Source organism: Ricinus communis, chromosome 5, assembly GCF_019578655.1.
Source record: "Ricinus communis isolate WT05 ecotype wild-type chromosome 5, ASM1957865v1, whole genome shotgun sequence".
Lineage (NCBI taxonomy): Eukaryota > Viridiplantae > Streptophyta > Magnoliopsida > Malpighiales > Euphorbiaceae > Ricinus > Ricinus communis.
The window spans coordinates 20,100,890-20,117,982 of NC_063260.1; the positions used below are offsets into that span (position 1 = coordinate 20,100,890).

A 17,093-nucleotide genomic window follows, 5' to 3' on the forward strand; every position below is an offset into this window, starting at 1 on the left:
TTAATTGTGTATAAATACAAAATCATCTGCTTAAAATTATAGTTGCTGAGGGCATGAATGAGCATTGCTATTTGATTAATAAATTACTATCATTCACTGCGCAGCCTAATCCAAAAAAGAAAATTGAAAAAGAAAAGAAAAAGAGGAATTAAGCATCTATATTGTATTAATGGCTGACCAATGAACAGAGCAAAAAGCAACCAATAAAAAGAAGAGAGAGAACATAAAAACCCTAATCCAAATGGCAAGAAAGGAAGTGTAGAGAATGAAAGAGAAAGAGAATTCAAGATCATGAAATTCTATTTAAACAAAAGGAGAGAGAGAGAGAGAGAGAGAGAGAGAGAGTGAGTGCTTTGCTTTTATTTGAGGAAAAATAAAAAGAAAATAGAGAGAGAGAAAGAGAAAGATAAAGAATAGAGATTAAAGAGATGAAAGTGAAGAAACCAGAAAAGATGGTGTTAGTAGCATTAGAAGAAAGAGAAGTAGAGAAGAAGAGAAAAGAAACCATAGAGATGCGTGCAAATTCCATAAACTTCTCCGTACTTATTATTCTCTTCCTTCTTTTCATTCTCATTTTGCCTCTTATTTAAATCTTTCTTTCACTTCATTTACACTTTTCTTGATTCTTGATATGCTTCTGTCGATCTGCGGATGCATTCTTGATGAATCTGGGATCGGTTAAATTTTAGTGCCTTTTCGTTTCTAATTTTTTTTTCTTCTAACTGTTATCTAAAGAAAAAGAAACTTAATTTGTTGTTGCTGCTGCAAAATCTTGTTGTTTTATGGTGATAGATTTTGGGTGTAGATACTATCAGATTTGAATCTTGGAAAGTTCTACTCCTTGGATATTATTTTCTGATTCCTGGAGCGTTTTCTTTCCCTTAATTTCTTACATTAATTACACTGAACCCAGAAAAAAAAAAAAAAGAAACAGAAGAAGAAAAACAAAACAAAAGAAAATTCACCTTTTTAGATCACCCACCATTTTTATTTGTGGGTTCATACGAAACATCTGATCAAGAGTCAACAGTCAACTGTAGTTTCTTTGCTGTTGGGTTTGCTGTTTAGGATAAGAAAAAGGAAAAAAAAAAAAAACAAGTTGGGGTTTATACTGGGTTGTAATTCTTGTTGGGGTTTTTTACATTCTATGGGAATACCTGATACATCACTAACAGATCTATTAGTAAAGGTTAAGTCTTGGATATCTTGGGGTGCAAGTGATCTACCATCTTCTTCTTTATCTTGTGAATTGGATCAGATGCCCAAAATGTGTTGTGAATGTAATACAAACTTTACCGCTGGTTTGTGCAATGGATACAATTGTCGAAGTTGTGGTAGGTGGTTGTGTGTCAAATGTGCTGTCATTGAGGAGTCCCAAGTTGTAAAAAGCAATGGTGATCATAGTGAGGGTATCAAATCCTGCAAGTTCTGTAATGGGATTCCTATGAGACGTGAAGGTGGGAGAAAGAGTAGCGAGAAAGTTTATCCTTCAGACTCTCCTAGGGAGAGCCCTGAGCCTCCATCCCCTTCTTACAGTGGTGAGTCAGTCCAGAGTGATCGTCTTTCCCACTATCTCGAATCCCGGGATTGTGGATATTCTCCCCTTGCAGTAAGTAGCAGGAGTATGACCTCGTTCACTGCTCATAACTCTTCAAGCAGGTATTCTTTCTTGCTGGATTATGTAATTGATGTAGGTACCCAAGTGATGCATATTTCTGCTCTATCACTAATTGTATATTTTTCAAACATCCTATATCATCTATTGGAGTTTGCATATTCCTCTTTCAGTTTTTATATCCTTTTTTCTTTATAAATTTATATTGGTTGTTCATGTCTTTTTTGTGCATGTTAATTATGTAGGAGTGATGAAGAAGAGGCAGAGGATTCTGGGAATCACTTTTACAGCCCGTTGAGTGAATACTATCATGATGTTTCAGATATAGATTCAAGTAGTGTTAGTGCTAGACTTGAGTTCTACAGTTGTAAGTCAGTGGGATCAAGTCCTTTAGACAGCCCTTCTAGGATAGATTTTACTTCCTATAGAGTTGGGCGTCCTGTACAGCAGAGACAAGAGGAAAGCCCATTGTCTCAACATGACAGTCCTTTTGATCAACAAACTCTGGCTATTTTAAGACCCGACAAAGGGACTGAGGATCCAGAAATTCCTGATGATTACTCTGATGATGTGTCAATGTCGCCTAATCAATATTACAAGTCTCAAAAGCTATTGGACTTTGAAAGCAATGGCTCTATCTGGTTTCCTCCACCTCCCGAGGTCGAAAACGATGAGATGGAGAGCAATTTCTTTACATATGATGATGATGATGATGATATTGGGGACTCGGGTGCATTTTTCTCATACACTAGTAGCCTCTCTGGTATGTTTCCATCAAAGGACAAACATAATGAGGGTAACAAGGAGCCTCTCAGAGCTGTGATACATGGGCATTTTAGGGCTCTTGTATCCCAGCTTTTACAGGGGGAGAATATTAAAATCTGCAAGGAGGATGGTGGCGAGGACTGGCTTGACATAATTACTGCAATAGCATGGCAAGCTGCAAGTTTTGTGAAACCAGATACTAGCAGAGGAGGCAGTATGGATCCTGGTGATTATGTAAAGGTTAAATGTATAGCATCAGGAACTCCTAGTGATAGGTATAATTTGATTAACCTTATGAAGATGTTTCATTTCTTTGTAGTTTATTTTCCAAATCTTTTCCCTCTACATCTATGCATCATCAATCTTTAAGTTATGAATTTCTTTTGCACTTGCAGCACCCTTGTGAAGGGAGTAGTTTGTACAAAAAATATAAAGCATAAGCGCATGACTACACAATACAAAAACCCAAGATTACTTCTTTTAGGAGGAGCACTTGAATATCAAAGTGTTGTGAATCAGCTGGCATCTTTTAATACCTTGGTGCAACAGGTACCTTCACGATTCTGCTGCTATGCCCATTCTTTTTTGGTTGATTCATGTGGGATCTAAATTTTTGTCTCTTAAACAGGAAAATGATCATATCAAGATGATTATGTCAAAGATAGAGGCTCTTCGCCCAAATGTTGTGCTAGTAGAGAAGAGTGTATCTCCATATGCCCAAGAATATCTATTGGCTAAGGAAATCTCTCTGGTGCTTAATGTGAAAAAGCCCTTACTGGAACGTATAGCTCGGTGTACTGGTGCATTTATCAGTGCATCAATTGATAAAATTTCTACCGCACGATTGGGGCACTGTGAATTGTTCCGAGTAGAGAGAGTGTCTGAACAACACGAGACTGCCAATCAGTTCAACAAAAAGCCATCTAAAACATTGATGTTCTTTGAAGGATGTCCAAGGCGTTTAGGATGCACGGTAGTGTATTCTATTCTGATAATTTAGGTTCTTGCTCAACCTGAATTTTGAGGGGATGAGATTTTAAAACATATAGAGGCGCAACATTTTCACTGATGTTCTTATTTTGGCATGAATGTGTCTTTGCTATCTGGATATGGAGCACCGGTTGTCTGGATTTCTGTCTGCATTTACATCTGAACTTTCTACTAATTAATCCAGTTGCATAGAATCAATTCTGTCTATGAAAACAAATATATTTTAAGTCAACACTCAATCTTTTTTTGTTCTACAGTTTTCTGGTTATGTTCCATGTGGTCCTGCACAATATAGAGGGTGAATCCCTCTAATTGATTTTTAGCAATTATATCTCAACTCTCTCTCTCTCTCTCTCTCTCCTGAGAATCTCTTCTCTACTTCGTCGTTTAATGCATATAATGCAGTGGATAAGGAAGTCTGTTGCTGTCCTTGGGGTTGACAATCTTGAAATGTTTGATTATGCTTAAATTGGCTCACTTTAACGGTCAGTATTGCACCTACACTTCTCAGTTCACAGTAAGCTTAGCTGTACTGTTTTGTTAGGTAATCCGCTCTAGGATGTTAGTTTTGCTACTTGATAATCCTGACCTTGCATATCTGTCTATGAATTTGTGAATGGTGTTGTTATTTGTTAGGGCAATTGGCCAATTGAGAGCGTCAACTTTCAGAACTTGGTTTAGTCTTTTATTAAGTTATTATGGTCTACTTGTAGGTCCTCCTGAGAGGTACATCACGCGAAGAACTAAAGAAGGTTAAGCATGTCGTTCAATATGCAGTTTTTGCAGCCTATCATTTGTCTTTAGAAACTTCCTTCCTTGCTGATGAGGGTGCAAGTCTTCCTAAGACGACTCTTAAGCACTCAATTGCTATACCAGAGAGGGCAACTGCTGATAATGCCATTTCACTTATCCCTCCTACTAATTGCCATGCCATAGCTGATGCTTCCACCCAAGATGAGGAACCTGTGGATCTCAAATCTGAGCATGTAGGATCCAAATCATTTAGCAATGTTTCTCCTCTATTTCCTGGTTCCATGGATTTAGCGAATACATGCTATAATGCTTTCCATGATGATTTAGTGTCTAATGTGGGATATGACTTGTTTACTACAAATCAATCTGAGGATCAAAATCTGCCAATGGTGCCTCCTGTTACGAAAGGCCTTGCAGCTGAAGACTTGCAAGATGTTATTGCTCAGGAGGAAAGGCGGCTTAGGGAGGCTCATGAATCTTCAAAATCAGAGAGGATTGATGAAGATGAAGTGTCTAGTGATTACTTCTCAGCAACTGACACACACCAGAGCATATTAGTCTCTTTTTCTAGCCGTTGTGTACTGAAAGGAACTGTATGTGAGCGTTCACGGCTCCTGCGCATAAAGTTTTATGGATCTTTTGACAAACCACTTGGAAGATATCTACGCGATGACCTCTTTGATCAGGTGATTCATTATGGTTTCCTTGATTCTCTATGATTCCCTGCTATCTGTTTGATGCTTAAATGTATATTAACAGGACTTGTTGTTCCTAGACTTCTTACTGTAGGTCTTGTAAGGAGCCAGCTGAAGCACATGTACTATGTTATACTCACCAGCAGGGAAATCTTACAATCAATGTTAGATCCCTTTCATCTTTAAAGCTACCTGGGGAAAGAGATGGCAAGATATGGATGTGGCACCGATGCCTAAGGTGTGCTCATATAGATGGAGTTCCACCTGCAACTCGTAGAGTGGTTATGTCAGATGCTGCTTGGGGGCTTTCTTTTGGAAAGTTTTTGGAGCTGAGCTTTTCAAACCATGCAACTGCTAATCGCGTGGCTCCTTGTGGTCATTCATTGCAGAGGGACTGCCTTAGGTTCTATGGGTAAATTCTATTAGTTCTTGAATTGTATTAGTTCTTTTCACCCATTGAGCGTAATTGCTGGTAATCCATGAAAGCTCTCATCTGACAGGTTTGGGAGCATGGTTGCATTCTTCCGCTATTCCCCAATTGATATCCTTAATGTTTATTTGCCTCCTCCAGTGCTTGAATTCAATGGCCATATTCAGCAAGAGTGGATAAAAAAAGAGGCAGCTGAGGTGCTTTTAAGAATCTTGGCTTGGTTTTTTATTTTGATTGATACTTGATATGGAATGGATTGTGTAATTTGTTCATGTTTTCAAGTTCACTATCATTTTTTCTTTTGAAACTTTGTAATCTGTTGCAGCTTTTGGGCAATATGGAAGCCTTCTATGCAGAAATTTCTGATGTGCTTGACAGCATGGAACAGAAGAGCAAGTCTTTTGGAAACGAACTATCAGATTTGAATGAGTTACAGAATCACATTGTGGAGCTGAAAGATCAACTTAGAAAAGAAAGAAATCATTACAATGTAAGTATATGCAATGGAATAATTCCTTGATTCATAAACCATTGGTACCTAAGATGTCTTCCATGTCTTACCAAGCGCCTGTGGTGTAAACCTGTTCATGTTGTGTGTGATTTTTAAGTTATGAATCTTTTAATGGAATTCTTTGTAAATAGGGCATACTACAAGTATATATTGGAGGGAGTTCACAACTGGGTCAGACACCTTTAGACATTCTAGAACTTAATAGCCTGAGACGTGCTCTGCTAGTTGGTTCACATGTTTGGGATCGTCAGCTTTATTCATTGGATTCTCTCCTTAAGACAAATTCTGTTATCAAGGCTATTCATGGGGATGCATCTAATGCAAGGCTGAAAGAGTTGAGAAGTGATACTTGCAAAGATTGCAAACCTGAGAATGGTCATGTTGAAAATGCCTGTGGCTATGCAAAACAAGAAGACCCTGTTGGGAATGGCCTACTGTTAGAGCAGAATAAAAATAGTCTATCCTTTGAACAGTATATTGCTGAAGATTCTATGTCGACTTTGCATCATCATAACAGAGAGGAGGAAGCACATTCTGATGGGGAAATTACTGTAAATAGGACATGCTTTGATGACATACCCTCCAAAGCTTCCACTCTGTCTGATAGAATTGATTCTGCATGGACAGGTACTGACCAACTCCTAAACAAAATTCAACCTCCATCTGCGTCTCAGATTGATGGATTTCAAGTTGGGCCTGTTAAGCAGATGAGTATGTGTGATAATCATCCTCTTAAGAAGATGCTAGCACCAGTAAGAGTTAATTCTTTCGACTCTGCACTGAGAATACAAGAAAGAATCAGGAAAGGATTGCCTCCTTCTTCATTGTATTTGTCAACTCTCAAATCATTTCATGCATCTGGTGATTACAGGAGTATGGTGCGAGATCCTGTTTTAAATGCAATGAGGGCTTGCTCCCAAACATTGCCGCTGGAGGCCCAGAAATTGAATTTACTTCCCAGTTCTTCATCCTCTTTTATCTCCTCTGCATCTCATATGACGGGAGGAGCTAGGCTGTTGCTTCCTCCGAGGGGCCAAAATGATATTGCTATTGGCGTGTATGATAATGATCCTGCCAGCATAGTATCATATGCCCTTAGTTCCAAGGAATATGACGATTGGGTTGCTGATAAGTCAAATGAGAATCAAGGAAGCTGGGGTATGAATGAGCACTACAAGGAAGAATCTGCAACTTCGACATTGTCGACCTGGCAATCTTTTGGTTCACTGGACATGGACTATATCCGATATGGAAGTTATGGGTCTGAAGATCCTTCATCATCCATTGGTACTCTGTTTATGGATTCCAAAAGATCACCACATTTAGCAATATCTTTTGGTGATGATTCTTCAACTGCTGCAGGGAAAGTAAAATTTTCTGTCACTTGTTATTTTGCTAAGCAATTTGATTCTCTTAGGAAGAAATGCTGCCCCAATGAAGTGGATTTTGTACGTTCCTTGAGTCGCTGTCAAAGATGGAGTGCCCAAGGAGGAAAAAGCAATGTGTATTTTGCCAAGTCGTTGGATGAGAGATTCATTATAAAACAAGTGAAAAAGACTGAGTTGGACTCTTTTGAGGAATTTGCTTCAGAATACTTCAAATACTTAACAGATTCTCTTAGCTCAAGAAGTCCAACTTGCCTTGCAAAAGTTCTTGGTATTTATCAGGTTAGGCTTCATTTTGTCACTTATGCATGCATTCATTGTTGGGTGACTGGATGTGAAGGCCATGTACCTAAACTTGTTTTTCTCGTTCATTCTATGATGGCAGGTTACTGTAAAGCACTTAAAAGGTGGCAAGGAAATGAAAATGGATGTAATGGTAATGGAAAATCTCTTCTTTAAGAGAAGTATTGCAAGGGTCTACGATCTCAAGGGTTCTGCCCGATCCCGCTACAACCCAGATACAACTGGGGAAAACAAAGTATTGTTAGATATGAATCTGGTAGAAACACTGCGTACAGAACCAATATTTCTTGGAAGCAAGGCGAAGAGAAGCCTAGAGAGAGCTATATGGAATGATACTAATTTCTTGGCGGTGAGCTTATTTTGCTTTTAACTTTTGAATTTAGTCATTAGGTCCACCGATCTTTGGTTTACATGTTTTTTCTTAAAAGGTTTTATTTGTATGTTAAACTTGAGTCTAAAATAGAAACCAAAACACCTTCCGTGGTTTCTAGAAACTGTCTTCTTCCTCTTTTTGCATTTGGTGGCACTGCAAAGAAGATATCGTCTCAACTCTGTTTTTCAACTAAGACTCGAACAAATTGTGAAATAATTTGAATCTAAAATGACATGTACATCAAAGTTAAGGGGTGGTCTTTTGCTGTATTCATGTCATTGCTTATATTTGGTTCGTTCTTTCAGCTGTTATATCATTCATGTTAATGGTTGTTCACAATATCTGGATGCAGTCGGTTGATGTTATGGACTACTCTTTGCTGGTTGGGGTGGACCATGAGAGAAAGGAGCTGGTATTAGGTATCATTGATTTCATGAGACAGTACACATGGGACAAGCATTTAGAGACATGGGTTAAGGCATCTGGAATCCTTGGAGGTCCGAAAAATGCTTCCCCGACAATTGTTTCTCCGATACAATACAAGAAAAGATTCAGAAAAGCAATGACTTCATATTTTCTTACTGTTCCTGATCAATGGTCTTCATGAACCGAACAATTGCATATTCTTTCAATTCAGGATAAAAAAAATAGCATTTGTTCATTGATAGATGGTGTTAATAATAGCATAGAGATAAGTGGGACGGGAAGGAACATCAATCCCTTCCCAGTACAAAAAATTTTCCACCCCTTGACCGCTGAAATTATCTGTGTACGAGGGAACAGAAAATCTTTTTTTTTTTTTCTTTTTCTTTTTGAGACCTTTGTACATCTTTTTATATATGTGCAAGGTTCACCTCAAAGAGAAAGTGCTTCTTTGATATGCCTTGCATTATTTCTACTCTATTTGCAATGTGCTCTTATATGTCTTATGAGAAAGCTAAGGAAAGAAGGGAAAGTTAACGAATGAAAAGAAAAAGGAAAAGTTAATCAATCAAAATTAATCACCTAGTAATTCCCTCACTTTTTGTAGGTAAGAAATATGGATCTACAAGCAATTGATTTTATGCATCATGACACTGGTATCACAATAATATTATCTCTAATAATAGGTCAAACAGATTAACATGTAATTAAAATTAAAAATATACATAAATCCTATATATAATAAAATTTATCTATTTAATTTTGTTAAAATATATAAATATTTAATTTTTACTAATTTTTGTTCTTTTTATTTTATTATAAATTTATTTATTTTTTAAATCTAACTAAATTTTATCAATTTATATCCTGTAATCAAAGTCTTATTGCCAAATCAATTTTTTTAATATATATATTTTTTACTTTTATTAGTAGACATACTACTAATAAATTTTCTTAATATTTTCTTAAAAAAACTTCATAAAATAGTATCTAATATTATATTAAAAAATATTTTAAATAAATTAAAATATTTACATAAAATCTAATATCACTCAATCAATAAATAGCAATCATTTTTCTAAAATTATTATCTAATATAATTTTAGCACTAAATATTAATAGTCTAATCTTATATATATGTCCTATTATTACTCTAGTAATTTTTTATTAACTATTTTTGGTTTACAAGATAAATAATTATTTAAATATTACCTATTACTATTCAAAAGTTTAGTATGTGCATGAATTCTCACAAGAAAAATATAAACATGAATATCTTTAATAAATTTAACTAAATCACTTATCATCTATTTGTTGTTAATATATAATTTAAAATAAATCATTTCTTTTGCTAAATGTCAAAATTTTAGAAAATTTATTTTTACATTTAATTTTAAAATATAAGACTAGTGTAACACAAATATGAGTTAGAATATATATGATCTATTTTATTAAATTTGAAGTTTTTAGATAATTTGATTCAATATTATTAATTTGAGTCTTATTTAATTTAGTCTTTATTAATAATTTATGATTAAAGATTGATTGTTAACGAATAATATAATTTTTTTAAATGTGGTTTTATTATATTTTAACATATTAAATTCTAAAATGTAATTCAAATTTAAACTTAATGTATTTTTATATATTTGTGCTTGCATATGGGCAATATATTCTTAATATTTTACAGAAAATATGGATGCTTATAATAATAATGTTAATTTAAAGTCAAAAGATATATTTAATGATAATGAGACAAAAAATAGTTAACATATTTTAATATTATAATTATTATCAAATATATATCATATCAGTTTGTTAAATATACATAACAAATATAATAAACAATTTATTTGAAGTATTTGATAAGTGAAAAGTAAACTTTGGGTAATATAAGACATAAAAAAAATAATTCTATACTAAAAATATGTTAGTCAATCTTCAAAATAAGAAAAATGAATGAAATCGGTTAAAAAAATTACTCATTAGTTTTACAATTAATTTGAATTAATTTTATTAATTAATAATATTTTAAAAGACAAATATTAAATTTATTAATGATGATATTTGAAAAATAAATACTTGCAAAATTAATATTTTATATTAATTTATTAATATTCTAAAAACATATTAAAATCTTTTTGGCCAATTACGGATTGTGTGAATAAATAAAGTTTAATGGCTAAAATTTGAAAAGATAAATTTAATGGTTAAAATTGATGATGACACTAAAACATGATGCAAATTTACATATTGCTCCCTAAATTATTATATAATTACATTATTTTATCTTTTTTATTGCTAACATAAATGAAGACTATAATAATTGAAACTTCCAAAGATTTTATGCTTCAATTCCCTCTCATCTCTTTCTATGAGTTAGCAAATTATTAAGTGACTTAGCAATGTGAAACCGTTTTGTCTTCTTGAAGAAAATGGTCTTCCTACACCATATGCTCATCCTTGTAACAGATCTTTCTTTTCTCGATTGCTTTGTCCCCTCTCTGCTCGGCCAAAATCTCTAAATTCACCGCCTCCAAACTACCCCATCATCTTCATGTTCAAGAAACAACAACGATCAAGCAATTGATAAAATGGTCTCTATTCTAGCAAATGCAGGTTACGCTATTAGATCCCTCAATCTCTATTCAACGACAGCGTTTTTAAATCAATTCATCCGTCATCGTTTATTTCTTTTATAGTTGTTAGTCTGTATTATTATAGCATTTGAAGCTGATGCTGGAGAATTAACTCTGGCATTCACTTAGAAAATTGTTTTTGAACGTCACCACAATTAAGCCATTTTGGTAGTGGTGGCGACAAGAGATAATGATGCTCTTGCAATTGTGCATATGATAATAGCAAGAATATAAGTGGGTTCTAGTTAAAATGAGCTTGATTGCGGTTGATTATCATTTGTGGGTCCTAGGTTGGTACAAAATCGAACCAATCCTAGTATTATGGCAGATAAAAGAAAATTCTAAAAAGTTTCAATAAATTTTTAATATTCATTGGTCAAACCCCAAACTAAAATTAGCATTAAACTCTATATCATGGGATCCATTTCCACCTTGTGAAAGTTTATTTAATCACGTAAAGATGGATCCTCATAACTAATAATTAGCCTTAAAATAGATTGTATGTTACTAGGAGATCCATCACCATTGCTTTGTGAAGAAGACGAGTTTGAGGAAGATGTTGGATGGAAATTTTGACTTAAACAGTGTGTTTTGGATATGCTAGATGAGCCAGCGATCTTTTATTTTTATTTCTATTATTGGATTTTTCAATTTTCTGTTCCTAGATTGTATTTTAGAAACAAAATTGTTTTTATGAAAAAAGTGAAAAAAAATTGGTTACAATTGTTAAAAGGTATATAGAGTTAGAGATTCTTAGGTAATTAGGTCTTACTTTTAAGGTGAAAGTTATACTATACTAATTTAGTTTGGCATATTAAATTCCAATTAAGTTTGAATTTCTCAATAATAATTCCCATCCTCAAATTAAAAAAAAAAAAAAAAAAAAGAAGAAGAAGAAAAGGGTAAATTCTATTTAAATGAAGTAAAGAATTACTTCTCTTTTCAACAAAGAAAGTAAAAATTACTTGCATAGCATGGAAAAAGATATGCTCTCTCTGCAATAAAAGCTATTTATTGTAAACAAGAGTAAAAAAAAAAAACAAGACAAGCAAATATATATTTATCTTTAGAAAACAAATAACAATCTCTAACTAAATGTAACAAATGATAAAAAGAAGCATACTAAATATTTATAGAATTATAACAAAGCAAAACGGTACATCTCTCATTCTATGCTCTTTCATTGCATAATCTCAAACTTCCTTTTGATTTATGTACAAAAAGTGAGTGAATTCTATAGTATCGTAGTACTCTCAATATATTTATGTGTCTATTAAAAAAAATTATAAAATTATATAAAAAATACAAAATTTTTTTAAAAAGAAAATTTCTTTTATATAAAATAATTTAAAATTTTATAATTTTTTATTCAATAAATATATAAATATATTAAAAAGTCACTGATATTACAGAATTCATTTAAAAGTGAGACATAGAAAGACATGTAATTGATGAGTACCATCTTTTGACCGAATGCTTCACTTTAATTTATTTATGGGGTAATTCATCTGATGTATACTTCTAATCACATATAGTTTCTTTCTTGTCAATAAGAAGCCACAGCTATTTGCATCTCTCCTTCACTTACTGGCACGAAACTCACTCGACGTTTCTGCAACGAAAAAAAAGAAAGAAAATAAGTGAATTACAGAGACTATTAATTACTCTGTACCTAGCTTTTTCGTATAGTATCAGTTTAAGAATTAATTATCTGACAATTAGTTTAAGTTATTGCAATTTGAAGACTTGATATTATACTATTGGCGACACATAAACGTGCCTGCACGGCTTAAGAATGCACAACTTTCCAAACCCAAAACCGTTAAAGAAAGATTTAAGATTATTTGCAGTAGATCGGTCAATTAAATTAAGGAATACTACTAATAATTATAATTTGAATTTGTTGCCTGTTGGAATTTCAATCTCATAAAGTTCATTGGAATTTGTTGCCCTTTATACTAGTCTAATTGGTTATAATTAAATCTTAAGCAAGGGACAAGCATAAGGCCGTTAGGCTCAATTAGTTGCTTAGTTAGCAACCTCAATTAACCAAACTAATTAAACGCTAACACAAAATAAGGTTGTATGCAACCCAAAATAAAAAGAAAAGAGAAAAAAAGAAATTAATTATGTCAAAAATAATTAACTTTCTCTCATGCACGTGAAAGGAAAGAGGACTGATCTTTCATTTAGCCATGGCATCGATTGACCATCTAACTAAGTAAAGCCATCAGTGCCCGGTAAACGAGATGAAAAGGTTGACTTCACATATTCTATGAGATTTTCATTTCTTAATCAAATTCTACTGCTGACTACGAAAATTTCAATATATATATATATAATTTTAAAAAGACATAACCAAAAAATACAACTTTAGCTCAGAATAGATTAATATTTATTATTATTAAAATATATTTATAGTTTAGTCCATTGTAATTAAAAAGAATAGAAGTAATATATATCTCTAATATTTTACTCACACTATAAGAGCATATACGCATGTCCTTCTTTTATGCATAAATAATAAATTAAAAAAATTAATTCTGATAATTATTTTTAGAATGAGCAGAATTTAGAGCACTCTGTATTATTTAGAAGGAAGAGTTATTTTGTTATAAAATGAAATAATCTTAATTTGGGTCGTTAAAACTCAACAAGTTCCACATAGTAAAATCTTAATCACAACATTATAAAACAGTAGTCCCGTAGCAAAAAGTTTGAGTTTCCATTTGGTCTAGTGAGGTATGTGCTTGTTAAATGTTGCAAGGCCCCATTTATGGCCGACCAAGGGACCGTGGCCAAGGAGAGGTAGACTAGGTCGACGGAGATGTCTTTAAAGATGGCCACAAATCAAAGAGTCAGAGGTTGAGACAAAGCACATGACCTCAAACTGTTACGTACTATCAGGGACATGAAATAACTTCAAATTAATGTCAGCAACTACCAACTAGCAAGTACTCCAGATAGCTCTTTCTAAACCTATAATTCACTAGTTCCAATAGTGTTAGCATAACTAGGTCAAATAAATACAACTATACATTGTTCAATTGGTGACTGCTAATGACATGGATCCTGTAATTAATATATTTGGACTCTAGGCAGTTTCTCCAGAAAGAAGAGTTTGATCAATAACACAGATATATAATTGTATCATTACAAATTCAAAAATCTAGTTTTCAAGTGAAGTGCATAGAGTTCGTTTCTATTTATGCAGAGTTAAGAGTTTGCTTGAAAGGTTATAATTTTGAAATGAGAGAAAGAAAAAAAAATCCCAATTACAAGTTGCAACATTCCTTAAATAATCAAAAGCTTCTGGTTCACCAACTTTAAGCTAAATGTCTCTCTGCCCTACCCTTAATCTGCTCCAATTTCATATCTAAAAAAAAAACAATTTTATTTTCATACTTACAGACAAAAGATAAACAATCGTCGAGGCTCATACCAATGAATGTCAACCCCAATTATAATATTTTAATCAATCCTAAAAACTCTTCAATAATATAATAAAGAATAAATTATGCAAATCAAACCTAATAGTAATAATTATTTAATTCATCCTAAAACTCTTCAATAACATAACAAATAGAAAAAATAACGCAAATCAGCTAAGAACCCAGTAAATATGCCGTGAAACAGCAAAAATATCGGGAAATTAGAACTTACCTCACGTGCATTGACACTTTTTCTAGTAATTGTCTGATCATGGTTACTACTCCTATGCACTTGTTGCTGCTGCTGCAAGAATCCACTATTTTGAGCAATACTTTGATGATTAGACCTAATTTTCTCTTTATCATTTGAAATGCAAAGATCCATAAGCTTTGCAGCTACTTCAGCGTCATCTTTACTTTCTTTCATCAATTTCTCTACTTCTGACTTAGGTAACCTCATTTTCACCCTCGTTATTGAACCATTACTGTCTGTTTCATTTTCCTGATCGGGTGCAATGCCGCTAGAAGAACATGCACTATTCTTCATTATAGTAAGATCAGACACTGATCTTCGAGCCAACATTAGATTCTCCAGCCTGTCTTTAGCACTCATTTGAATCCCTGACCGGACCCTTCTTGGTACTTTCTCAGTTGGTGGCTTAGGTAACTCTACTAGAAAATAAAGCCTCTTCGCTACCAAATCTTGATGTTGTTCTAATGGTTTTGCTCTAGTACCATAATGCTTAACTGCTTCAGACTCTAACAAAACATGACCTGGATAATCCCTAACAACTTCTCCTGCTTTCACCGGCGTCTTTAACTTGAATGTTTCGCCGGTTATTTTCATGACTTTGACAGTCTTTCTGCCTCCTAAACTGTTTCCCATCAAATCGGTACTTGTTTCTTGTAGGGTTGTAATGGTAGATAGATATTAGAGATGGCGGGCTATAAGTAGCACGCATGAGCAAAATGAGGTCTTTTTATATAATAAGTGGGCGATGCCTAATGCCTAATGCCTAATGGGAAAAGAAAAGAGAGAAGGTGAAAGATAAGGACAAATGGATTCATTTCAAATTCGTAGTTGTTGTTAAAAGGTTATTTATTAGTCAACAAAGAAGGCATATATATTAGACAATTGGAGAATGTTTGACAAAGTGAAGGAAAAATAAAGTACGTAAGCTGTCGCTTTCAGTAAAAGTATATTTAGATTAATTAAAGTCCTCTGAATTTACTTTCTGTTATTAGTTTAATTAATCAAACTAGTTCCTTATGTTTCCCTTCATTTTCAACGTATAAGACTACGGAGAAGAAAAGTCTAATAGGCTCCAAGAACCCCGTGAAAGGTGGAGAAAGGTATGAATAATTACAAAGTAATCTTGTTTTGTATTGAAGAAATATTAAATTAAACGGTAATCACGGCATAGGAGAATTCAAATCCTCTTCTTATTGAGTTCAAATCATATACATGTGAAACTTGACTTGGTGTGAGATTTTAGGAATAATATTCTCAATTTAATCATGGTGGAAATAGACGTAATTTGGATGAAAAGTAAAGTACACTTGCCTTGCATCAGAGGTCTTTCCCAAATCAATTAATTAATCTCTTTCTCTCTTTTTTTGGAGAACGATTTTATTAATCATCTTGAATGGTAATTAACGATGCATGTTTGTAATTATGAGTTTCCTGGAAATGTGAAATGATGGGCTAAGTCTAAATTGATAGTCCGTTCTCCAGCTTGGAAGAGTGGTCGATTCTTCCAAGGTTTTTATCTTCAACTAGAAACGAGATTATATTGAGGTACGTGTGTTTCTTCTTAAAATAGCAAGCTGGGTATATTATTAATGTAACAAGAACCCCAAATTTGAACGATCCAGAAGTATTCGTAACTCAGTTAATCATATGCCAAAAGAATAAATCTCCATTCAATTAGCTGTATTTTTATTTTTATTTTTGCTTAACATCACACGTAAATAATAAAACACAATTTTGTTTCTGTTTCTAATTTTAGGAAAATAATTTAGTGCAAATATTTGTATAGTGGTATCTATTTGCGCAGAATTTAAATTCTGTTCAAATTTGTGTTTCCATCTTTCGATATTAGGACAAATTGTTATCGATTTTTTCAATGGCGAAAGTCTCAAAGGGTATATTATTTTACTGTATAATACGCAACTCAAGTTAACCCATTTGGTTTTCATGAAAAGAAAAAGAAATCTAGAATTTGAATCGTTTGAGTTTTTCAATTTTCCTGTTCCAATTCAAACGATTACCTCAGTATCATTTGAACTTAAAATCCGTACTCCTTGGAAAATATCTACTCAAAAGTCGGAAGTTTTTCAACGGTTAATTTCAAATACTTTCGATATATTATGCCTAATCGTCAATGAGGGACAAGTATTTAAAATGGTTAATTTATATTTGAATAGTGAAAAAAATAATAGGACAAACGTTCTGTGATTTCTTTTTATTATATTTTAATATCCTAAAAATTACCTTGTTATTAATATATATTCAAATTCATTAATATTGTTAATAGATTTGACAATTGAATTTTAAATAAAATTTGATCTTTATAAAATTAGTCTTATAAGTTGTCTTAGTAAATTATCCAAAATTTATTGAAATTAACTAGAATTATTTTAAAAGAAATCAAACTATAAAATCACTTTTTCTCTTCCATTTTTTTCTTTAAATTTTATAAAAATCAATATATGGTAAATTTTGAATAAAAGCTAAGTTAATAAAGGATGAAATAGTGATGAAACTACAAGCAATTGAC

General features: G+C 33.0%; 2 protein-coding genes across 2 annotated transcripts; one reads left to right on the forward strand and one right to left on the reverse strand.

The window, feature by feature from the left end:
• Positions 1–386: 386 nt before the first annotated feature.
• On the forward strand, positions 387–8,723 carry LOC8258179 (putative 1-phosphatidylinositol-3-phosphate 5-kinase FAB1C). The gene is made up of 11 exons (XM_015723478.3): positions 387–1,659; positions 1,861–2,655; positions 2,776–2,929; positions 3,009–3,353; positions 4,084–4,809; positions 4,899–5,230; positions 5,319–5,445; positions 5,574–5,738; positions 5,891–7,426; positions 7,530–7,796; positions 8,173–8,723. Exons 1-11 carry the CDS (start codon positions 1,148–1,150, stop codon positions 8,425–8,427), a joined length of 5,214 nt encoding a protein of 1,737 aa, XP_015578964.3. The 5' UTR covers positions 387–1,147; the 3' UTR covers positions 8,428–8,723.
• Positions 8,724–11,914: 3,191 nt separating this feature from the next.
• On the reverse strand, positions 11,915–15,338 carry LOC8277359 (uncharacterized protein At1g66480). The gene is made up of 2 exons (XM_015723487.3): positions 14,546–15,338; positions 11,915–12,494 (listed from the first exon to the last, which is right to left on the reverse strand). Exons 1-2 carry the CDS (start codon positions 15,197–15,199, stop codon positions 12,429–12,431), a joined length of 720 nt encoding a protein of 239 aa, XP_015578973.2. The 5' UTR covers positions 15,200–15,338; the 3' UTR covers positions 11,915–12,428.
• Positions 15,339–17,093: the final 1,755 nt, after the last annotated feature.

What these genes read in the sequence shown, in the direction of transcription:
- LOC8277359 (XM_015723487.3), bottom strand. Translation starts at nt 15,199, where the DNA reads ATGGGAAACAGTTTAGGAGGCAGAAAGACTGTCAAAGTCATGAAAATA. An exon ending in AAAGTGTCAATGCACGTGAG is followed by an intron (nt 12,495 to 14,545) that starts GTAAGTTCTAAT and finishes TTTTCGTTGCAG; the next exon opens with AAACGTCGAGTGAGTTTCGT.
- LOC8258179 (XM_015723478.3), top strand. Translation starts at nt 1,148, where the DNA reads ATGGGAATACCTGATACATCACTAACAGATCTATTAGTAAAGGTTAAG. An exon ending in CAAGGCGTTTAGGATGCACG is followed by an intron (nt 3,354 to 4,083) that starts GTAGTGTATTCT and finishes GTCTACTTGTAG; the next exon opens with GTCCTCCTGAGAGGTACATC. An exon ending in ATGATACTAATTTCTTGGCG is followed by an intron (nt 7,797 to 8,172) that starts GTGAGCTTATTT and finishes ATCTGGATGCAG; the next exon opens with TCGGTTGATGTTATGGACTA.